The sequence below is a fragment of the Phyllobates terribilis genome, unplaced genomic scaffold (genome assembly GCF_046119375.1).
Source record: "Phyllobates terribilis strain yellow unplaced genomic scaffold, ASM4611937v1 Scaffold_1__5_contigs__length_1240528914, whole genome shotgun sequence".
NCBI classification, from domain to species: domain Eukaryota; kingdom Metazoa; phylum Chordata; class Amphibia; order Anura; family Dendrobatidae; genus Phyllobates; species Phyllobates terribilis.
The window spans coordinates 1,144,311,185-1,144,336,047 of NW_027362761.1; the positions used below are offsets into that span (position 1 = coordinate 1,144,311,185).

A 24,863-nucleotide genomic window follows, 5' to 3' on the forward strand; every position below is an offset into this window, starting at 1 on the left:
CTGGTACTCTCTTTGATTGTAAGCTCTGGTTAAAGAGATGCTGGAAGACAGTACACAACTCATTTGCACACATTCTGAGGACACGTGGACTGATCTGCACACCTCCATACACATAGACATGTGTGAGACAACAGGGTCTCGTTTTACAAAGTGAACCACACCCTGGGGTGGAGATATGTTGAGCAGTTCCCTCTCCCAACTCTTGAATTGCTCACAATTAACCTGTGATGGCCGATTAACCCCTTTTAATCCTATATGTACTATTAAAGCATTACTCCATGTTTATCTACCCCCATCCACTAGGTGTCATACAGCCACCTCCCAATTTCTACAATGGCGCTGCTGGATATAGCCTAGACCCTAGGAGAGGCAGTAACTGAGCAGAATGGTGATATCACCGATATAATGTTTGCTTGGGTGGAGCGTCTCCTTCCCATTTATAACGATTACAGCGCAGCATTTTCTCTTCCGTCTTTATTTTTCAGGCACTAATTGCAATAATCCAGCCTCATACATTAGCCATAGTTTTCTCTAAAAAGCCCTGCTTTATAACACTTCCTCATATGACAGGCTGAAATTAGCAGTCAATTACCATCATCATATTAAGCAATTAGCCTTGATGTATATTACCAACATCTGCGCTCTGCAAAATTGAGGGCGCTGACAATTTGGCCAAAATATTCTCTGCAAGCAAGAAATACAGTATAACAGAATACATGGCCTGGGTCTGCTGTGAATTACAGCCTCGCTCTGTGGAAATGTATCATCTCCAAATGGAAAAAGTATCAAAGGCAAAGTGTAGGGGGATCACAAGCCAAATAGAAAGATCTTTGATACATATATCTAAATGAGTAGTTTTACATTATTAGAGGGGCGTCAGGAAAGGTCACTGGAGACAAATAATGGTACTAAGTAATGGAAAGTATTGCAATGAAAATAAAACAGGCGGCCAAAGCTGTAACATTGATTACTGTTAATTTGCATTTAATTGCATGAAATAAGTATTTGATACAATAGAAAAACAGAACTTAATATTTGGTACAGAAACCTTTGTTTGCAATTACAGAGGTTAGACATTATCTGTAGTTTTTGACCAAGTTTGCACACACTGCAGCAGGGATTTTGGCCCACTCCTCCATACAGATCTTCTCCAGATCTTTCGGGTTTTGGGGCTGTCGCTGGGCAACATTTAGTCTGTGTGCCCACTATGCGTTTTTTAAGTGTTTCCGCAGCGGCAAAAATGCTGCAGAAACGCTTAAAAAACGCTTGGTAGAAGGTCTGCAATGGTCCACAATGATAATCTGCATGTGCTGTGCACATGCTGCGGAAATTTCCACTGCAGATTATCATTGCAGAAAAAAACGCAGCACTACCAATTATTTTGCGGAAGCACGGCGTTTTCGCCGCCATTGACTTGCATTGAATCATTTGGATTCCGCATCACTGCATCTGTAGATGTGGAATCCAAGTGTTTCAATGTGCGGATGGTACCCGGGTGTGGAGGACAGGAGACTCCTCCGGACCCGGGTACCATAGAACCTGTAAAAAAAAGAATAAAATAAAAAATAAATATTATATTTGCCTTCTGATGGCCCCCGCTGCGCTTGTCCTTCCTTGCCGGCAGATCACGGTGGACTGAAGGACCTGCGCTGACGTCATAGTCATGTGACGGCAGGTCCTTCAGTGTGGTGTACCGCGAGCTGCTGGCAAGGGAGGACGGAGCGAAGCAAGACTCCGGGGGCCATCGGAAGGTAAGTATAGATTTATTTTTTTATTTTTAAACATTCTTTAAGGTCACAGTATATAAATCCGTGCTGTTTGCATGGATTTATATAGTGTGACCAAGTTGACAAGCACTTTCCAAGTGATGCTAAAATCGCTTGGAAAGCGCTTGTCAACCCGCATGCGGAAATGCATGTGAAGAACGCTTCACATCCGCATGTCCCTGGCATGAAAAACGCATGTACAATCCGCATGTACAATCCACATGCGTTTTTTCTGCCAGGGCGATGCAGAAATGCTCAGGATTTTTTTTTCTAAGGCACATAGCCTTAGAGTTTCAGCTCCCTCCAAAAGATTTTCTATTGGGTTCAGGTCTGGAGACTGGCTAGGCCACTCCAGGACCGTGAAATGCTTCTTATGAAGCCACTCCTCAGTTGCCCTGGCTGTGTGCTTCGGGTCATTGTCATGCTGGAAGACCCAGTCATGCTCTTACTGAGGGAAGGAGGTTGTTGGCCAAAATCTTGCAATACATGACCCCATCCATCCTCCCTTCAATATTGTATAGTCATCCTGCACTCTTTGGAGAAAAGCACTCCCAAAGTATAATGTTCCTCCACCATTCTTCATGGTTGGTATGGTGTTCTTGGGGTTGTACTCATCCTTCTTCTTCCTCCAAACATAGCAAGTAGAGTGGATACCAAAAAGTTCTATTTTGGTCTCATCTAACCACATGACCTTTTCCCATACCTCCTCTGGATCATCCAGATGGTCATTGGCGAACTTCAAACAGGTCTGGATGTGTGGTGGCGTGAGAAAGGAGACCCTGCGTGCCCTTCAGGATTTTAATCCATGATGGCGTAGTGTGTAACGGTAATGTTTGAGACTGTGGTACCAGCTCCCTTCAGGTCATTGACCAGGTCCTCCTGTGTAGTTCTGGGCTGATTCCTGGGCTTTCTCAGAATAATCCTTACCCCACGAGGTGAGATCTTGCATGGAGCCCCAGACCGAGGAAGATTGACAGTCATCTTGTGTTTCTTCCATTTTCAAATAATTGCGCCAACAGTTGTTGCCTTCTCACCAAGCTGCTTGCCTATTGTACTGTAGCCCATCCCAGCCTTGTGCAGGTCTACAATTTTGTCCTGGTGTCCTTAGACAACTTTTTGGTCTTGGCCATGGTGGATAGGTTCGAGTGTGATTGATTGAGTGTGTGGACAGGTGTCTTTTATACAGGTAACGAGTTCAAACAGGTGCAATTAATACAGGTAATGAGTGCAGAGTAGGAGGACTTCTTAAAGAAAAACTAACAGGTTTGTGAGAGACAGAATTCTTGCTGCTTGGTAGGTGATCAAATACTTATTTCATGCAATAAAATGCAAAGTAATTATGTAAAAATCATACAATGTGATTTTCAGGATTTTTTTTAGATTGTGTCTCTCACATTTGAAGTGTACCTACGATAAAAATTACAGACCTCTCCATTCTTTGTAGGTGGAAAAACTTGCAAAATTGGCAGTGTATGAAATACTTATTTTTCCCACTGTATATCCCCCTTCCTGGTGTATGTTCCTTATCCTGGGCCCCATTCTGATATATATATCCCCATCCTGGTATATATGTCCTTCATCTCGTGCCCCATCCTGATATGTCCCCCGTTCTGCTGCTGTCGACGTCAGCTGCTGCTGGCCTCTGAAAACACATCCAGCTGAAGTATTTGCTGGCGTCGGTGGGCTCCTCACCCGCTGGGCCCGGTCCGCTGTGACCGCAGTATTTATTCCCCGGTTCATATCTATCTATCTATCTATCTATCTATCTATCTAATATCTATCTATCTATCTATCTATCTAATATCTACCTATCTATCATCTATCTAATATCTATCTATCTATCTATCTATCTATCTATATCTATCTATCATCTATCTAATATCTACCTATCTATCATCTATCTAATATCTATCTATCATCTATCTAATATCTATCTATCTAATATCTATCTATCTATCATCTATCTAATATCTAACTATCTATCTAATATCTATCTATCTATCTAATATCTATCTATCTATCATCTATCTAATATCTATCTATCTATCTAATATCTATCTATCTATCTATCTATCTATTATGTATCTGATATCTATCTATCTACCTACCTTGTCCTTGAGCCATAAGAGTCCCAGTAGATCTCTTTTCAATTCTGATTTTTCCTCCTCTCTTTCCAAACTAAGAGCTATAACTTCTAAATTTCCCCATGATAGATTTGTATCAGGACTTGTTTTTTTTTTTGCTACGATCTGTACTTTTTATCATTACCATTTTGAGGTCCACCTTTTTGATGTCTTTTTATTCTTTTTTTTTTAAGAAGCTAAGTGACCAAAACAAAGCAATTCTAGCATTTCAATTTTATTTTATATTTTGGCACTCACCATGAGATTAATGTCACTGATATTTTATTAGTTCGGACAGTCAAGCATGCGGCAATGCTAAATATGTTTCATTTCTCTATTTTTTATATGTAATTAACTTCTGGTTAAAGGAGGGGGGAGATATGAACTTTTATATTTATTTTTATAGAAAAAATAATTTAAATGTTTTTCTTTTTTCAGTTCTTCTTTAGTCTCTCTAGGTGATTTAAACCCAGTGTCACTTGATTGCTCATACAATGCACTGTTTATACTGTAATCAGGCTTGGACTGGCCCACAGGAGAACAGGAGAATCATCCGGTGGGCCACCATCCACTTATATGAGCAGCACTTGGCACCATATACTTGATTCACTATGTACAGATAAAGGCAGCATCTTTTTCATTTACCAATCTACCCAGTTCATTGCTATATACATTTGTGATTGAGGATAATGTCACATTTGCATGTATCTGAAAAGTGGGGTCCTGGAGTTGGTTACTGGTGGGCCCTTTGGCACTCCAGTCCGACACTGACTGTAATACTGCATCATATTGGAAAATTATAGATCTCCTATGAAGCCCAGCCACCAGTATTCAGACATGGGAGACCTTCAACCTCTATACACCATGCAACATACTTCGGTGATGGGGAAGGGAGGGCAATGAGAATCACAGCCCCATAGACTTCTATGGATTCAGTATTTTGATTCTGTACAGCATGGAGGCTGCACAAAGCCACAATACGGTTGTGGACCTAAGTGGTAATTTTATGAATGACATTTTTGTGCTTAGTCGGTAAGACTGAATTACTGCCTTGTGCAAAGCGACAGGGGCATCCTGGGTACGAATCGGGAACTTTATACCGTACAATGATCTGGCCTTGAATAGTCTGTGATTCTTTATGCCGTCATTGAGCTGGTGACTGATGTAAACGAGTTCGGAGTTTATTATCTCTATCTCGGTGGTGGCCCTTTGCAGATTTGCTGTTTTACTTTGCATATCGGATCATTAATTTTACTACAAGCACTTCTCATAACCAAGATCACATGCTGCAAGATCAATATGCACTTGTATTGTAGGAGGACTTCCATGCACAGATGCACATTATAATCTTTTTTTTACTGCAGAGTTATTTTATATAGTCGTTTGGCAAAGCAGTAATCCAAGCTGAGAGAATTTCTGCAAATGGCCAAACAGCTGTTTAATCCCTTTCTATAGACAAAGAGACCTATTTGCCTTATATTTTTCCACCATCTGAAGCAGAGTTCACAAACACAATGATGTTATAATGAATTACTGTATATTATAAGTCATTCCCAGAACCATAACTGGACAATATGGAACAATAAACTTCCATGGTAATGCATGATCCCGCCGGTTTGGTTGGAACTATTAAAATAAGAATAATCTGATAAGGGTATGTCACTGTGCACACAGATTTTTTTGGAACAAGTCTGCTTTAAATAACCATCTGAAAAATATAGTTTCAAAAAACACTTAAAAGACTTTTCCTATTAATTTCTATGAGAAACCACTTTCCTGTTCATATTTTCAGTCTTTTGAGCGTTTTTTTTCAGCTATAAGTTTTTTAAAAACGCCTCGAGGGAAAAAAATAAAGTTGTCAGGCTCGATCAAGGAGCCAGATGACGCACGACAAGACAGATGGGAAGGGGAGCACTGTCACTAGTGAAAGATTAGAGGGACACCCCTGAAACTTGCCTTGCTCCCTGACATCCCTAGAGGGGTTCTTTCACCATATGCGGTGATCGCGTTCCTATCCCTGTCTTGCCCTAAGCACGGCCCGGGCTAGTGCGTGGGGCAGCAGGAACGCTAGTCCTGCTCTATAATACAGACACAAAGGGAAACAGACAAGGTTAAAAGAAAACAGAAATCACTCAAGGAGCACCCACATTATGGAATAGTGTATAAAGGTAAAGGATGGGAGAGACAAACATAATGGGAGATAAGGAAAAGGAAGACATCAGACAAACTTCCAAAAAGCAATCTCCAGAGATGACACCTAAACGACTTCTCCTTCCATGGCTCACAGCTCCAAACCAATTCCAAGGTATAGCAAGCTATCACTGGCAAGTACCCAAGCTAAGATGTGAGTACTTATACCAGAAGGGAGTGGAGAAATCAGAACAGCTGAGATATCTCAGGACAGAAAGCTTTAGGAGACAAGCAGGAGAGTTTATCACTTGCAGCCAATGAAGAAGGGAAATCTGAATAGCTAACTGGAAAGCAAAGTACATCCAACCAGTGCAGGTGTGCGTGTAGCCAAACACTGCAATCTTCTGACCCCTGAAATAGAGGAAAGCACTCTCTGTCGTGGTATTCCCGTGACAAAAGTGCTCCTGATGGAATCTTCTCCAAACCTGGCACTGTCCAATTAGGAGGCAGGAAAAACACTCTTTCAAAATCTTTCAAAAACTCTTCAAAACCGCTCAAGGAAATGAAAAACACATCCAAAAACTCCCAAAAGAAAGAACATTTCCTGAAGAGGTTATCAACATTTTTGAATGCCTCAATGTGTGCATAGCCATAGGTTAAAGGGCTATTTCACTTCTAATAATAGATCCTATAGGTCAAGGTTTCACAAGCCAACCAGAGGTTCTGCACAGTGACCATTGGGTCTGGACAGATAAAGGTGCATGGAATTAGGATATTGGCTTTAGCATCGCATACCATGTTGTGATGTTGGATCTATGTACATGCTAGGCTTCTCCCAAAACCATGAGAGCGTGGAGAGGTAATAAATTCTTTTCTTTTAAATCCAAATAATTTTGGTTTGATTTTAGGGTCTGAACTGGGATCTGATCACTTGAATGGGACGAAGCTTCTCTAAGATACAACCACTATTAAAAGGATAGAGTTGTGCCAAGACCATATCAACTAGTGGTTACTACACTAGCCATATTTTATCCCCTTACCTGCCACTGCAGGAGGAGGGACCCGTATCTTGACCAGGTCAATTTTTACAATTCTGACCACTTTCACTTTATGAGGTAATAATTCTGGAACATTTCAACGGATCCCCCTGATTCTGAGACTGTTTTTCATGACATATTGTACTTCTTGTTAGTGGTAAAATTTCTTTGATATCACTTGTGCTTATTTGTGAAAATAAATCGGAAATTTGACAAACATTTTTAAAATTTGAATTTTTATGCCCGTAAAACAGAGAGATAAGTCACACAAAATAGTTAATAAATAACATTTCCCACATGTCTACTTTATATCAGCACAATTTTGGAACAACTTTTTTTTTGTTTTGTTATAAGGGTTTTTAGCGATTTCTCATTTTTCCAACAAAATTTACAAAACCATTTTTTTTAGGGACCACATCACATTTGAAGTGACTTTAGGCCAACCCTAACCCTAGCCATAGCACAACCCTAACCCTAGCCATAGCACAACCCTAACCCTAGACCAACCCTAACCCTAACACAACCTTAACCCTAACCCTAGCACAAGCCTAACCCTAGCCCTAGCCCAACCCTAACCCTAGGCCAACCCTAACCCTAGATCAACCCTAACCCTAACACAACCTTAACCCTAACCCTAGCACAACCCTAACCCTAGCCCAACCCTAACCCTAGGCCAACCCTAACCCTAGCCATAGCACAACCCTAACCCTAGCCATAGCACAACCCTAACCCTAGACCAACCCTAACCCTAGCCCAACACTAACCCTAGCCCAACCCTAACCCTAACACAACCTTAACCCTAACCCTAGCACAACCCTAACCCTAGCCCTAGCCCAACCCTAACCCTAGCACAACCCTAAGCCTAGCACAACCCTAACCCTAGTCAATAGTGACTGCAGCATCTAAATGGTTAACAGAGTGTGGTGTCTTCCTCTTTAACCCCATCGGCACCCTGAGATTATGATCATGTGGTCCTGATGTTTGCTATGGCAATTCACGGCCAAATAACAGCCTTAAAGTTTGCCGGCAATAGCGGCCTGTTCAGAAGTAAAGAACATTTAGGTGGTAAAAACATTTTTCTTTATTCCTGTGCTGCCACTTTCCATTCATTTCTGCAAAGCGCCTGAAGGATTAATAAACTACCTGACAGTAATTTTGAATATGTTGAGGGGTGCTGTTTATAAAATTATATCACTTTTGTTTTTTTTTGCAATAAATAGCCCCTCAAAGTCACTTCAAAACTGAATAGGTCCCTAAAAAAATAAATGTAGTAAATTTAATTGAAAAAAAGAAAAAATTACTGCTACGTTTTTAAACCTTCTAAAATGCTAAAAAAAATAAAATAACATTTTACAAATGGTGCTGATGTAAGGCAGACATGAGGGAGATGTTATTTATTAATGTTTTTGTGTGGTGTGAATATCTGGATTAAAGGGATAATCATTCAAAGTTTGAAAATTCTAAAAATATCAGAAATTTGACGGGAAATTTAAAAAAAAATTGCAAAGAAACACAAAACACATCAACCTAAATTTACCATTATCATAAAATATAATGTTTCAACAAAATAACAATTTTAAAGTCACCGGGGTATGTTGAAGCGTTCAAGAGTTATTACCACATAAAGTGACACTGGTCAGATTTCAAAAATTTGGTCTCATCATTAAGGGGCTAAATTTCCAGGAACGGGGGTAAAAATCCCAGGCGTTAAAGCAGGAGCAGGAGCTGACTATGATGCACATTTTGTGTAGGGCACTGGTTGGAAACTGGTTAAGGAATGAGTGGATAAGAAATTGATTGAAATTTCTAGGCAGATTTTTCTTAACTAGAGCTTCAATACAAGCATAGGTTCTTAGCCACCTACACCGATCTCCAGCCTGCTGAGGTGGCCACTGCATCCAGGTAGAGAATGAATGGAAAGGTGGTTGTCCATGCCAGACCAAGACTGGAGTGAGTCACATACATGCATGGAAACCTCTCCATTCAATATCTGTCTGGATGTGATGGCCTCACCAGGCGGGATTCCATTCAGGAGGAGGTACAAGGGTAAGACCAACCAGGAGAAGTCCTCAAAGCAGAATGTCCACCTCCATCTTTTTTATAAACCAGTTCCAGTGTGGTCTAAAAATAAAAAATAAAATGTAAACTCCACTACCAATCCCCCCACCTCCTCTTTAGTACTGCCGGTCTCCTTCCTTTATCTTCCAGTTGGGATTTCTAATTTTTTTTAGCTTTTTTTTTTACCAATCTGGGCCTAATTTAAAAAAAATAAATAAAAAAAATGAAGTGGACAACCCTTTTAATAGGGCAAATGAAATAAGAGTAAGCAATCTAGATGATGTGTCATAGAACCAGACGGACGTGCATATGAACGCAGCATCGATAAAGTATCACGTTCCTCTACTTTTATGTTGTGACTTCTTCTCACCTCCAGAATGTCGACCACGACGTTCTCCTCCGGTTGCTTCGTGCTTCTCACGTTCTCCAGGACGATGGAGTAATAAACTCCTTGTGGATCCGACTGATACAGGTTGTAAGTGTCTGTTTGATACCATTCTTGAACAGCAATGAACACCTGATTTTCATCTGTGCTGATAATTTGTAAATCCTGGGAGGAAAAAAAACCCACACGCGACCATCAATATTTTGCACATTTATTTTAATTTCTGGAGACAAATAGTTTATGATAATACGACCTATTCAGGAAATATCATTATGTCTCTTGTTGAGCCCATCCCTGGTGCATTTTGCAGAGAAGCTACATTAAAGAGAGACTGTCAGCACAAAATGACTGTTCAAACCAAGCACAGGTGCTCGGTGCACCCTGGTCACGGCCAAGAAGTTTACTTACTGGTTTTCCATCCATCTTGGCTCTCGTTTTACTTGATTGACAGGTAGAGAAGGGTGGAGATAGAAGAAAAATAAGAAGGTGGGAAGGTGCACTATTTGCTCCGAGCACATGTGCTTGGTTTGAACAGTCATTTTCTGCTGACAGACTTACTTTCAACTTCTAGGCATTTTGCTGAAATTGCAAGACATCAATGGATAATGAAACATGAATCAAGAGAAGGAATAAAGAGTTTATAACATGATTAACGATAAGATATATGGAAATATTATGCGCAAAATATACGTAGTATCCTTCCTAGATTTCCCTTCATTAATCGGACATATAAATTGAATAGCCCGGCGCAATATTAAAATTTACCATGCATAGCTTCTATGGTTAAAAGGTTTCCTAATTCAGTGTCCTCCAGAAACCAATTAGGTCAGCTTGCATAGCAATTTTCATGAAATATGAATACTCGAGCAGCCAATATTTTACCATTATTAACTAATAAAATCTTCGGCAGCATTATTAAGGAGACCAATAACCAATCACAACAGATCTACGCGGCATTAGAAATGATTAATGGTTACCCAGAGAGGAACTCAGACCATTCGGTGGAATGTTTGACATATCCCTGAGTTGGCCGCCGCATTATACTTGTGGCCTTCCAGCACCGCTGTGTGTGTTTTCTCTTAAGGGGGAGTGTTGTGAAGACCAGATGTGGATTTTAGCTAATGGAGAATAGGTTATTGGCAGACAAGGCCTCATAGAGAAAAAAAAAAGAATATACAATAATAGAGGAAATACTGATGTTGATTTGTAGGCGCTTGGCCTGATTTATCAAAAGTAAACCAATCATCTGGAGGAAAAACTATGGGAAAGCTGGAAAATTAGTCAGTGGTATGTCCGGGATCAATAGGGGTTCTCCTCTTTGGGCAATCCCCACTTATTAAATCAGCCCCTTGACAATAACCTGATCACAACATATCCCTCCTGCTAAGACCTCCAGCTGAAATTTTTGTGAAAATCATAAAAATGTTACATTTCCCTACAGCGCCACCACAGGGGAAACTGAATATTACACAGTGCTATGTGTCCCGTAGTTGGAAGAAGCATGGGAGCAAGAAGTTACCTACAACTCCTTATCATTTCTTCATTTGGCACCATGTCGCACTGGCGGACATAGACAGAAGAGGCCCTGTGCAAGAACAATATATGGACCCTTTGCTAGTGCTAAATCCTGCTGTTCTACCCTGTTCACTTATTTGGAACATCCATAGGCCTTTTCTGATGCAGTGGAGATAGGTTTACTCTGGTGTTGGTGGGGGTGGGGGGGTGGAGGGAGCATGCTCAACGGTGTTGACCCCTCTATGTGAGCACTAGATGGGGTCCCTGTGCAGAAGTTACTCTCAATTCTCAGGTAAAGTCTGTTTTCCGTGAATACAGACACTCTCATTACTGAGATAGGAAATAACAGTTGGTGCTTATAAAGTTTTATGGAGAACTGTAACTGTGGTTTCAGGAGAATTTGCAGCAGAATGTTTGAGTTTAATCTAGCCCCTCCTCCTCTCTACATAGAATTTTAAAAGCACCAACTGTCATCTCCTATCTCAGTAATGAGAAAATCTGTATTCACTGAATACAGATTTTACCCATGAATTGAGAATGAAACATCAGTCCAGGAAGAGAAAGAAGCAGATTTCGCTGATAGGATATATTATAGAGTTACCTAATTTCATCTGTACTATTGATTTATGAAATACAAATTAAAACAATGATTATTCTTTAAGTATATTCTATTGACTTGGTCAAAAATATAACTGTTCATCCTATATGAACAAATATGGGATTTTAGGGTTGCTACATCCAATAGGTGGCGCTAGAGTTCCCGTTCTCTTTTTCTCTGTAGAGGCTATTTAAAGGGGTTGTCCACTACTCAGACAACCCTTACTCAATCAGCATGTTTGCACCAGTAAAATAACACTCACCTCTGGTGCCAACGTAGTTCCAGCAGTGTTGACACCAGGGCTTGCGTTATATTGTTATGTCACACAAGCCCTGCGCCCAATCAGCACTGAGTTCACTCTTCTCACGTTCAGAAGAATCAGAAATCACAAGGAAGTCAGAGCTGCAGCTATGTGCTCACTTCCTCTTGATGTTTAATTTGCCTGAAGACGAGAAAAGTGCAGCCAGCACTGATTGGACATAGGGCCAGTGCGACATAATGTAATGTAAGCTCCAGGAGCGCAAGTGCGGACACCACTGGAATGGCGCCGGCAACGGAGGGGAGTATAAGTGTCATTATTTTATTGGCGCAAACATGCTGATTGAGAGGGTGTTGTCCGAGTAGTGGACATCCCCTTTAACTTCCTAGAGTAGCATAGCGTGGCCTATAAGTCTCCTTACGCCAACTTAACACTTTCCACAAGGAGAAACATTCCCCCTTAGACACCCTACTATTTGGTATATACTTACTTTACACATCTTTTATGGCTATGGAACAGGTTACTATTTCATTCTTTTCTTTGTGGGCTGATGCTTTCGATATCTTGCTTATGGTACTTTTGTAGCATTTTAGTGGTTTAATAGTATACGTTTTTATACTTATTTATTTTGCACTTAAGTTGTTTTCTCTCCTTCTGTTTGGTTTGGCGCTTTTCCATTGTGTGATTCCTTTGTTAGTCTATTCTCATACAGTATACAGGGTGGTCCAAAAGTAGGTGGACAGAAAGTGTAATCAGGTTATGAAGGGGGAGATTTATCAAACATGGTGTAAAGTGAAACTGGCTCAGTTGCCCTTAGCAACCAATCAAATTCCACTTTTCATTCCTCACAGACTCTTTGGAAAATGAAAGGTGGAATCTGATTGGTTGCTAAGGACAACTGAGCCAGTTTCACAGATCTAGTTTTCACAGATAGATCTCCCCCAAATCAGTTTTCTTTTCAGATAATTCAGATAACACATAATGGCAAATAATTTAAATACAGATCAAAGAAAATAGATTTTAACAGAGTATTGGAAATCTCAAAATGCTGAAACCGTTAGAGCAAATTGGGTTGAAACATTTGGTACTCAAGCCCCAAAGAGACAAACCATTTACCGCATTCGTGACAAATTCAATGCCACTGGCTCAATCCTTAATGCTCCAAAAACTGGTCGACCCAAAACAGTCTGTACAGAAGATAATAAACAACTTGTTTCTGAAATATTTGTTCAGAGTCCAAAAAAGTCCACAGAAGAGCCTCTATGGAATTGGGAATTCCACGAGCTTCTATCATGCGAATCCTGAAATCTATTGGGTGGAAAGCTTATCGTCCACGTCTAATTCATGGTTTATTGGAGGATGATCCAGACAGGCGGCTGCAATTTAGTGAGATTATGTTTTACGAAATTGAAGAAAATCCAGTGATTTTAGATAACATTATGTGGAGTGATGAAGCTTCTTTCCAATTCTCCGGCCATATTAACAGACATAATTGTATTTACTGGTATAATGAGAACATGCATTTAACATTAGAGCAACAACTAAATGAGCCTGGTGTCAATGTTTGGGGTAGTATTTCAAGTTTTGGTGTTTTAGGACCAATATTTTTTGATGGAACAGTCACAGGAGATAAGTATCTCGAACTTCTAATGAATCAAGTTGTTCCCCAGTTACAGCAACAGCCTAATTCACATGACCTTTATTTCCAACAAGATGGGGCCCCTCCACATTATTCAAGAGTGGTCCACGAGTATCTTGATGAAACATTTCCTAATAAATGGATTGGCTGAAGAGGCCCACTTGATTGGCCGGCGCGTTCACCAGACTTGACCCCAATGGACTTTTTCTTTTGTGGAGTACTCAAGGACAAAGTTTATAGTCGAAAACCAAAAAAGTGTCAGTGATTTGAAAGATTACATAAGAGATGCATTTCAAGAAATTAATACCCAAAGAGACTTGTGCAAAAAAGTTTGTCGAAGAGTAAGAGGCGACTTCAAAGCTGTGCAAATTGTAATGGAAAACAGTTTGAGCACCGGCTTTGATAAAATTTAAGGGCTTTTGTATTATTGTTCAGAATAAAATTTAATTGTCAATGTTATGCTTGTGTATTATTGTATATTATTAAATAAATGAATTAATATTTTTCACATTGTTTTTGTGTGTCTATCCCGTATTTATCCATATAGGATGTATATTTGTAGAAGGTGCTGGCAGCTGCACTGTTTTATTTCATGATGAGCAGTTACAGTGTTTTCAGAAACCTTACGTACAGGTGCTTCTCACTAAATTAGAATATCTTCAAAGAGTTAATTTATTTAAATCCTTCAATACAAAAAGTGAAACTCATATATTAAATAGAGTCATTACAAACAGAGTGATCTATTTCAAGTGTTTATTTCTGTTAATGTTGATGATTATGGCTTACAGCCAGTGAAAACACAAAAGTCACTATCTCAGTAAATGAAAATAGTTAACAAAAAACACCTGCAAAGGCTTCCTAAGCGTTAAAAAAGGTCCATTAGTCTGTTTCAGTAGGCTCCACAATCATGGGGAAGACTGCTGACTTGACAGATGTCCAGAAGGCAGTCATTCACACCCTCCACAAGGTCCCAGAGTTCAAATTTTCATTTGGAAATCAAGGTCCCAGAGTCTGGAGAAGAGTGGAGAGGCCACAATCCAAGCTGCTTGAGGTCTAGTGTGAAGTTTCCACAATCAGTGATGGTTTGAGGAGCCATGTCATCTGCTGGTGGAGGTCCACTGTGTTTTACCAAGACCAAAGTCAGCGCAGCCGTCTACCAGGACATTTTAGAGCACTTCATGCTTCCCTCTGCCGACAAGCTTTTTGGAGATGGAAATGTCATTCTCCAGCAGGACTTGGCCCCTGTCCACACTGCCAAAAGTACCAATACCTGGTTTACACACAACAGTATCACTGTGCTTGATTGGCCAGAAAACTCGCCTGACCTTAACCCCATGGAGAATCTATTATAGAGAATCTATGGGGTATTGTCAAGAGGAAGATGAGAGACACCAGACCCAACAATGCAGACAAGCTGAAGGCTGCTATCAAAGCAACCTGGGCTTCCATAACACCTCAGCAGTGCCACAGGCTGATCGCCTCCATGCCACATTGCCGCATTGGTGCAGTAATTGATGCAGAAGGAGCCCGACCAAGTATTGAGTGCATTTACTGAACATACATTTCAGTAGGCCAACATTTCGGATTTTAAAATAATTTTTCAAGCTGTTGTTATAAAGTATTCTAATTTACTGAGATAATGACTTTTGTGTTTTCATTGGCTGTAAGCCATAATCATCAACATTAACAGAAATAAACACGTGAAATAGATCACTCTGTGTGTAATGACTCTATATAATATATGAGTTTCACTTTTTGTATTGTTGAACTAAAATAAATTAACTTTTTGATGATATTGTAATTCAGTGAGATGCACCTGTATGTGCTCAATTCCTGTTTGCATATTGTTGGAATAATAATATCCCTATATATGCTGTCCCTTTCAAGGGAATCTGTCAGCAGGGTTTTGCTATTTAGTCTAAGAGCAGCATAATATAGGGCAAGAGAGCCAGATTCCAGGGATGTGTCACTTATTATGCTTTATGTTGTTGTTTCAATACAATCAGTGTTTTATCAGCAGGCAATTATCACTGCCTGACTAAGTCTCACGTGCAGACCAATCCAGCTAATTAGTGTAATCTGGTCATCTGGGTACTGACATTCAAACATCTTCTTTTTAGACATTTTGGTTGCTGTCTTTTTGTGTGTTTTTTTTCTCATTGCCTCACATTTTTGCAATTTTAACATATACTGTAGCTGTACTTTCTGCACTTCAGCAATATATTGGCCCTTTTTTTGCTATTCTTTTTATTTGTTTATTTTTTTGGGTTGGGTATAACAGAAGAGTGGTTTAAAGCGGTGTGTTAGGAAGAGAAGCAAGGGTATCTGTGAAAGGTATACCATTAATGATACCATTGTGGAAGGGTATATGACGCGCCCCTGGGCCTGCTGTGTCGCGCAGCGTCTCGCGCACGGGGGCTTACCCGGAACCGGATCAGATGAGGGTTGTAGTCTCCGAGTGGCGGTAACCCGGTCCGTGCCCAGGGAGTCAAACTCAGTGTGTGGCAGTCTTGATAGGTGTTATTTGAGTGTCGACTACGCCACCCGTTGATTTGCAGCTATGGAGCTGCCGATGCAGGGCAGACCGCCGAGGCCGGTGTAGAATTGTGCAGCGTGATAGTATAACCCCCAACGGGAGGGGTATGGCCTCAGGGCAGCCGACGTGGAAGATGGGGGTAGCAGGAACCACTCAGAGACGGTGCGGTGTAATTCAGGGTCTTTACTGGTAACAACGATAGACCCTCCCGGAGTACTTGCTAGCGAACGGGGCCTGGTCAGTCCTTGAGCAGATGGGATCTCCCCTGGCCAGGCGGAGTTGTAGGCCTCCCAAACTGACTGTACTCTTCTGGCTACCTTGCTAGAAGCGGATATAAGTAGCCCACGTCCCTGAGTGTGCCGTGTGGTGCTCACCCGTATGGCCGGTGACTCGGGGCCTTCTAATGGCTTCCGCTCCACGATGGCGGTGCTGGTCCCACGCGTGTGACCTTGCCTTCGGGTTTCTGGGCCTGAGGACCTGAAATCCCCTGCCGGTCGGCTTCTGCTGCTGGGTAAGAGTTAGTCCCCACAGCCTCGGACGCCGGGTCCGGTAAGAAAGCTTCTCAGTCAGGGCGAGCTCTGCAGCTGCCAGCCCCTGACTCGTAGTAGTATTGCTCCCACTGAGCTTCTGCTGTTTCTTCCTATGACTGTTTCTCGTCTCTACTCTCCTTGACTCCTAACCCTGCCTCAGCCCCGGGTTTATATAGGGGAAGTTCTTCCCCTCCCAAGACTGGGCAGGAGGTGTGGCATGCACAGGATCCCTGACCAAAGGACCTCCCACCTGCTCTCAGACATAACATTACATTACTGTGGAAACCAGACCCCTGGGGTGCCACATATACAGTGATACATCAAAATAGAACATGGTGCCAAATAAAGGTAGTAACAACAGGAAGGTGAACATGGGTCAAGGAAGCCATGTCCAAGCAGGGAAAAAAGGGAAAATGGAATTTAGAGGTGACAATTTATAAGATCTAGGATATTACATCGCCAAGGGTGAAACAGCAGACAACGATGAAACCCAGACAGTAGCAGAAGCAGACAGCACTTTGAAGTTATTGGAATTAATTGAAAGTGGGGAAGAGGAATTTAAACCAGTTTAAGGGGGCTTAATTAAAGATTGTAGGGAGACAGTTTGATATAACTCTGCAACCCTACTGGAGAACTTGAAAGTAGCTCAGACATTAGATTCTGTGTTTCCAGAAACTCTCACCCAGATACAATAGATGGGGTTAAGGCAGAAGTCTCCCATATTAGGGACGATTTCTTACAATTATGGAAACAATAGACATGGTTGAACCAGAATATTAGAGGATAAGGTGATTTCTCTTTATAGGCAAGTTGAAAGTCTGGTCAAATAAAATAAGAACTAGATGTCCAAACTCAATAAACTAGAAGACAAATCCCATGAAATCCCATGAAATGTCTAGGCTTTCCAGAAGGTGTTATATTGACTAGCTTTTGTGCCAAAATTGTTGCTGGAAGCTCTTGATTTGGGAACCTTGGCTAGAATGTTTGGTGCGGAATAGGGATGAGTGGACCTGTTGAAGTTCAGGATAGTTGTGTTAGACCGAACTTTAGTCCAAAGTTTGGTTCGGGTACCAAAACTGTACTCAATCATCTCTCTTTCAATCTTTCTCTCAATCTCTCTCTCACTCTCAATCTCGCTCTTTCCTCCCCGGACTCCCAAACTGTAAAACAGACTTCCAGGAACTACAGTTATGGTTCACTTATCTCTAGTGTGGAACAAGTTCATAGAAAACCACTGAGTAGTTTTTGGCCCAAATCCAATTCTGGTCTAGTATTTTGTCTTCTTTGGATAAAGATTGTATTACAAGAAAAGTAAGTTTCCAAATGACTTGCTTTTTATACCAGTTGTCTTTCTCCTACAAGGAGAACTTTTATCTTTCATAGTGTACAGTTCGTTTCCATGGAGCTCGGCCTTCAGAGCCTGCCAAGACCCTGTCTGAGACTGCGCAGTAGCTATAATCCAGGTGAGGGGTCCTAACATCCCAGTCAGCTCTCTCCTGCCCACTGATTTCTGAGTTATCTGCTCATCCACCCCCTCCTTCTCAGCTCCTGAAACCTGCTGTTATAAATCTTACAAAATTACCATCCCACACCATTGTCAGTTTTCAAAGCAGGTCTCATAATCACTGCTCTTACTGAGGCTTGTACTTGTTCATGCTATCTCTATGTGAAAATATAGACAGAAGTAGACTCAGAACAAACCACTGATATCTGAATGTGTTATAGCAGAACTTGTGATGAGCTTTATAGTTCTACGAATACTACAGCTCTACTATTCACCAGAATTGTCACTCAAGGAGGAGAGACCGCCTTGCCAGAAAGCAGGAAGTAAGGAGACTGCATAGCTCTAAGCTGCTCAAGAGACAACCTGAGAATACCTCTTTACTGACCTTGAATTCAGTGGTTCCAAACTTGTGATATTCCCAGATTATTCTAGTTCCACCAATAAGCAGATGCAATAGTATTCAGAAATAAAAAATAGATTGAAAAACTAATCCTTATGACTGATTATAAGATAAATTATGCGCTAATATGGATAGCGTGTATCTGGTAAAAATCCAGAGGGAGAAGGAGGATAATGTGCTGTAAGGAGCACAGAGGTGAGGATTTTGCCTGGGGCTACTTTTGCTGGGTAAATGTTAGGGTGGGTATGGATGGACAAAGGCAAGAGGAGGAAAATGTATTCATTTTTACATTTTATTCTATTTTTAATATATTATGTGCATACTACCCAGGGATATCAGGTGACCAACTAATAAGTTAAAAAGATATGCTATTTTTAATTTGATTAAAGATTACCTTCCTGCAATATTATGACTTCAAGAGACACATAAGGCGCAAGACAATATGGCTGTTTTTAAAAGATCATGGATGTCTCAGATTTCTTTTTATAATTATTCTAGCTAAGCTTCCTCGTGCATAGGAAAATATATGGTTCTATTTTCAGTTTAAGGAAAGGTAATGAAGGAAGGTATATATTTTTTGCAAGGTTCATTTGAGCGCTTCGTATGTGTACTGGTGACGGTCTATATACTTCATAGAATAGCTGGGACTTGTTCTTCCAGCCAGTCAACCTGTGTTTTGCTGCAGAGACTCTTCTTTATTTAAAACCCTTGAAGTCTAATTCTATAGGTTTATCCTGGCCCTGGTTCAGACCTTGTATCTCTGCTACCTGATCCTATGTGCTATATTCTGATGCAGACCCCAAATTGACTTGACCCTTTCTCTGCCTGACAGTTCTTCCTCTTACACTGTCCTCCTGGTTTAGACCTTGGTTACCTCCTGTCATGGTCTCTATCTTCTGTTTTGTCCTGTTACAGCCCTCTCTGGCTTTGACTAAGCTAATAAGACCATTCTCTGCTAGATCACTCCACCGGCCAGCAGACTACTTCATAGATATAATCCAGGTGGCACTGCGTAGGTCTAGATCTCCGTGTAGCAAATAAAGGGTAAAGGCCAGAGTTCCCCTGGAATCTGATATGCAATGGCTTTGCAAAGTCTGTCCGTTAAAGCCCTATTCAGGCTATCATGCAAGGATCAGGCATGAATGATTTCGTACTGATGATCCCTTCATTTTCTAAGAGAGAAGCCGCCGCCGTCAGAAAAGTCACGCAGTGGATCTCCCGTAAAGAAAACAGCAGTACTTGGCAGAGTAGGCACTCCTGTGTATGGGAAAGTCGAGTGAGATACCTGCTAGCTGAACAACACATGCTTAAATGTAGCATTAAATTGATAGAGCAATTTATTTTTGACAATTGCATTAAAAATGACTTTACAAAGTTTAGAGCAAAGGGTGTACTTTTTTCAGGAATAACATCACTCTTATTTTGTCTGGTATTGTAGCTCAGTTGCCTTTATTGGAAAAGATGATTTTGGGAAAGAGAAGAATCCAGGATGTTGGATTTCCAACTGTCGATCCTTTTGAGATAAGAGTAGTCTGGCAGTGGCTCTCGCAGAGAAAGCACAAGGGTGCTCGGCAGAGAAAGCACAAGAGGGCTCGGCAGAGAGAGCACAAGAGGGCTCGGCAGAGAAAGCACAAGAGGGCTCGGCAGAGAAAGCTCAAGAGGGCTCGGCAGAGAAAGCTCAAGAGGGCTCGGCAGAGAAAGCTCAAGAGGGTTCGGCAGAGAAAGCACAAGAGGGCTTGGCAGAGAAAGCACAAGAGGGCTCGGCAGAGAAAGCTCAAGAGCGCTCGGCAGAGAAAGCACAAGAGGGCTTGGCAGAGAAAGCACAAGAGGGCTCGGCAGAGAAAGCACAAGAGAGCTTGGCAGAGAAAGCACAAGAGCACTCGGCAGAGAAAGCACAAGAGGGTTCGGCAGAGAAAGCACAAGAGGGCTTGGCAGAGAAAGCACAAGAGTGCTCGGCAGAGAAAGCACAAGAGGGCTCGGCAGAGCGAGAACTCCTGGATATGGGGGAGTCAGAGGAGATAGATGTTGGCCCAAATGATGGGGATTTAAGAATGTATTATTGTCCAAGATGTGCAAACTACGAAGCTGATCCGATGCACTTATTTTGGAGATGTCCGAGACTCCACAAGTAGTGGGGAGATAATTATGGACACTATTATTGGGTTAACAGAAGGTGAACCCTCTACTGATATTAAAAAAAGGACAATTGGAGGGTCATAAAAATGTGTGATTAATTAATTATTTCATTAATTACAACTTCTTCATATAGTTAGACTGAATAAAGTACATAAATGGTTCTCATGTGAAGAGCCAACATTGAGGGACTCATGGTAAATGGGATCATGCTATCGGATAATAAATAGTTTTTTTCCCATTCAAGATATCTTTAATAGTAAATGGCATCCATAGATTAGTATACTAAACAAAATAGAAAAACAGCTTTGGGGTTGATATGATCTTTCACCTTTTTATCTTTCTTTATTCCTCCTCACTCATATGGTAAATGAATTTCTGGGTGGGTTTGAGCGGTGGGCAGTTAGTGGGTGATAACTGAGGATGTAATAACATCAGCTGATGATAATTATTGAGCTTAAATATTAGTGTTTACCTTTGGTTTTCTCGTTCTCCTTGTTTTGATGAACTGTATATATTGTACTATGCCATCTGTCCCTCCGGTTGTGGAGATGGGGGAAGGTGATTTTATTGATTTATGTCTGTTATTTTTATAAATTGAATAAAGATGTGTTAATAAATAAAAAAAGTATTACACAGTGCCAATGTGGTGTCTGTGTAATGCAGGATACGGCAGGTCCTCCGGAGAAAGAGAAGCTCTTTGTAATTGGTCTCCACTAGTCATGAGCGAGCATACTCACAAGTACTCGGTACTCGCCCGAACATCTCAGTACTCGAGATGCTCGGCGCTCGCCGAGTACTTGCGAGATGCTCGGGCGGATGCTCGGGTCCCCTCCCTGCATGTCTGGCGCTCTTTAGAGTGCCAATGAACATTTAGGGATTGCCTGCCACTCATTGTAATGCCGCAGCCATGGTGGTTGTGGCGTTACAGTGACTGCTGTGCTTGTCAGAGTCACTCCGGAATCAGGCAGAGTAGGGAGAGGTGCTGCTGCGTCAGGGACAGATTTGCTTGTGTATTAGGTAAGTGTAGGGAGAAAAACCGTATGTGGCACCCCAGGGGTCTGGTTTCCACAGTAATAGCAATATTACGTCTGAGAGCAGGTGGGAGGTCTCCTGGTCAGGAATCCTAAGCATGCCACACCTCCTGCCCAGTCCTGGGAGGGGAAGAACTTCCCCTATATAAACTGGGGCTGAGGCAGGGTTAGGAAAAAAGAAGAGAAAGAGGAGAAGAGGAGTCCCAGACAGAGACATAGTCTGGTCTGGAGAGGAGCAGCTATAGGAAAGAAAGATCAGGAGCTCAGTGGGAGCAGTGCTAAAAGGATTCAGGGGCTGGAAGCTGTAGAGCTTGCCCTGATTGAAGAGTTCTCACCGGACCCGGAGTCCGAGGCTGTGGGGACTAATCCTTACCCAGCAGCAGAAACCGACCGGCAGGGGATTTCAGGTCCTCTGGCCAAGAAACCCGAAGGCACGGTCACACGCAAGGGACCAGCACCGCCGTCGTGGAGCGGAAGCTACCAGAAGGCCCCGAGTCACCGGCCATACGGGTGAGCACCACACGGTACACTCAGGGACGTGGGCTACTTTTACCCGCCTCTAGCAAGGTAGCCAGAAGAGTACAATTAGTTGGGGAGGCCTACAACTCCGCCTGGCCAGGGGAGATCCCATCTGCTCACGGACTGACCAGGCCCCGATCGCTAGCCAGTACTCCGGGAGGGTCTACCTTTGTCATCAGTAAAGACCCTGAACTACACCGCACCATCTCTGAGTGGTTCCTGCTACCTGCTTGCTATTCTGCTACTCCCTTCAAACACGTCGGCTGCCCTGAGGCCATACCCCTCCCGTTGGGGGTTATACCATCTACGCTGCACAATCATACCACCGGCCTCAGCGGTCTGCCCTGCAGCGGCGGCCTCATAGCCGCATTCAACGGGTGGCGTAGTCGAACACCGTACCATCTTCTGCTAAACTCTGCCACTCAGCTTGACTCCCTGGGCACGGACCGGGTCACCGCCACGAGACTACTACCCCTATCAGATCCGGCTCCGGGTAGGCTCCCGCGTGCGCAACGCTGCGCGACTCAGGCCCAGGGGCGCGTCACGTACATTACACATATCCATCTTAACAAACAGTCCTTTTGAGGACTAACTAATCCATCCGCAGAGATATCAGGCAGGCTGTGTATATAGGCAGGCAGGCAGGGTATATAGCAGACTGCAGTGCATATAGCACAAGAGGCTCCATTCCAATTCTCCCTTCTGCCTGCTGTTACATATTTCTATACAAAGGCCCAGGTCTCAGGGGCCAGGAATACTTTTTTTTTGGATCTTAATCCTCATTATTTACTTAAAAAGCAATCCAGAGAACACCCTTTTCTGCGCCATTTGCTTGTTGGCACTGCAGAAAACAGCCAGGTCCTTTCCATATTACAGCGCTAGAAATCCAGCTATTTAAAACTGTGTTTTTTCCGTCACACGGATCACATATATGTTGTCAGAAAATACTGCCATTTTTGGCCTCCATTCCAATTTGTTTTCACTGTGTCAGTGAAATTTTTGACACCGGTTTGCTGTTCAAAATAGTTACCTACAGGCCAGGTATTTAAAACTCTGTTTTCTCCGTCACACGGATCACATATAAGTTTGCTCCAAACTCAGTCATTTGTAGTGAGCGTGGAAGATACTGTCCTCCATTTAAAATGGGCAAGGCACGTGGCAAGGGACGGGGAACTGGACGTGATGGTGATGGTGCATGCAGAGGCCGAGGACAAGGCCGTGGGCAAGCTGAAATTGTGCCACAACAAACACCCACATCTTCTCGCCCGACCTTCCTGTCCCAATTCCTAGGGGACCGCAACACACCACTATTGAACCCAGAGCAGTGTCAAAAGGTTGTTGGTTGAATAGCGGATAATGCTTCCAGTCACTTAGCCATCACCACCACCACCACCACCCTGTCTTCCACACGGTCAAGTTTCAGTAGCCGTAAGTCTGGACCTCATATTCCTCACTCTGATCCTCCTTCCTCCCATCATGCCGAATGCCCGGAGACAACTGATCCCACACTTCAACACTCTGAAGAGCTGTTCACTTTTCTATTTATAGATTCGGGCCTCTCGCCCAGTCCACTTGAAGCGGGGCAAGAGGAGATCACATGTAGCGATGCACAAATATTTGAGCAGCCACGGTCACACGAAGGTGACGGTGGGAAAGTGTCACAAGAGGTGGACGATGATGAGACACAATTGCCAGAAAGTCAGGAGGAGGACCAGGGTGCGGAAGTGGAAGACGAGGTGGTGGATGATATAGTAACTGACCCAACCTGGCAGGAGGACATGCAGAGCAAGGACAGCAGCACACAGGGGGAGGAAGGCAGAGCACCCCAACAGGCAGGAAGACGCAGTGTGGTGGCCGCAGACAGAAGACACGCAACCGTTACCCGTAACACCAACACGAAGGAAGTTGCCAGTACAACTGTTAGGTCTTCCCGATTCTGGTTGTCTTTTAAAGACTCTGCCGATAACCCCAAAAAGGCCATTTGCACTACCTGCCAGGCCAGCATCAGCAGGGGTGGCAAAACTAGCAGCCTGACCACCACCAGCATGATCAGGCACATGGCAGCAAAGCACCCGACTTTGTGGGCTGAACCCCAGGGTTCAGGAAGAATGTCTGCGGGTGGCACCATTGCTTCCTCCGCTGTTGTGCATGCAAGCCAATCCCCTGTCCATGGTGCATGTGAAGATGCCTCCTGCCATGTCCTTGTCCCAGCGCAGCATTCAGTTGTCCATACCCCAGTCCTTGGAACGCAAGCGCAAATATACAGCCAACGCCCCACAGGCCACACTACTAAATTCTCACATTTCACGACTGCTTGCGCTCGAAATGTTGCCTTTTAGGCTCATGGAGACGGAAGCATTCCGCAACCTGATGGCGGTGGCCATCCCTCATACTCGGTCCCCAGCCGCCACTATTTCTCCCAGTGTGCCGTCCCCGCATTACACAAGCACGTGTCCCAAAACATTAGCCGTGCCCTCAACAACGCAGTTACCTGGAAAGTCCACCTAACCACGGACACGTGGACAAGTGCTTGTACATCTCGCTGACGGCACATTGGGTTAACATATTGGAAGCCGGGACCCAGTCGGACCTTGGGACGGAACACCTCCTCCCCACGCCAAGGATTGCGGGCCCTAGGTCAATCAGAGTTGCCCCCATGGTCTACAGCTCCTGCACCTCATCCTCCTCAGCCCACTC

At 42.9% G+C, this 24,863-nt stretch overlaps 1 protein-coding gene across 2 annotated transcripts in view; it reads right to left on the bottom strand.

The window, feature by feature from the left end:
• The window catches only part of SORCS2 (sortilin related VPS10 domain containing receptor 2), a 1,226,315-nt gene that overhangs the window by 139,087 nt on the left and 1,062,365 nt on the right, over positions 1–24,863 (bottom strand). For both annotated transcript variants that reach the window (XM_073647901.1, XM_073647911.1), the window contains exon 9: positions 9,485–9,664. In XM_073647901.1, coding sequence (XP_073504002.1) covers positions 9,485–9,664 — 180 coding nt within the window. The remainder of the gene's footprint in view (positions 1–9,484; positions 9,665–24,863) is intronic.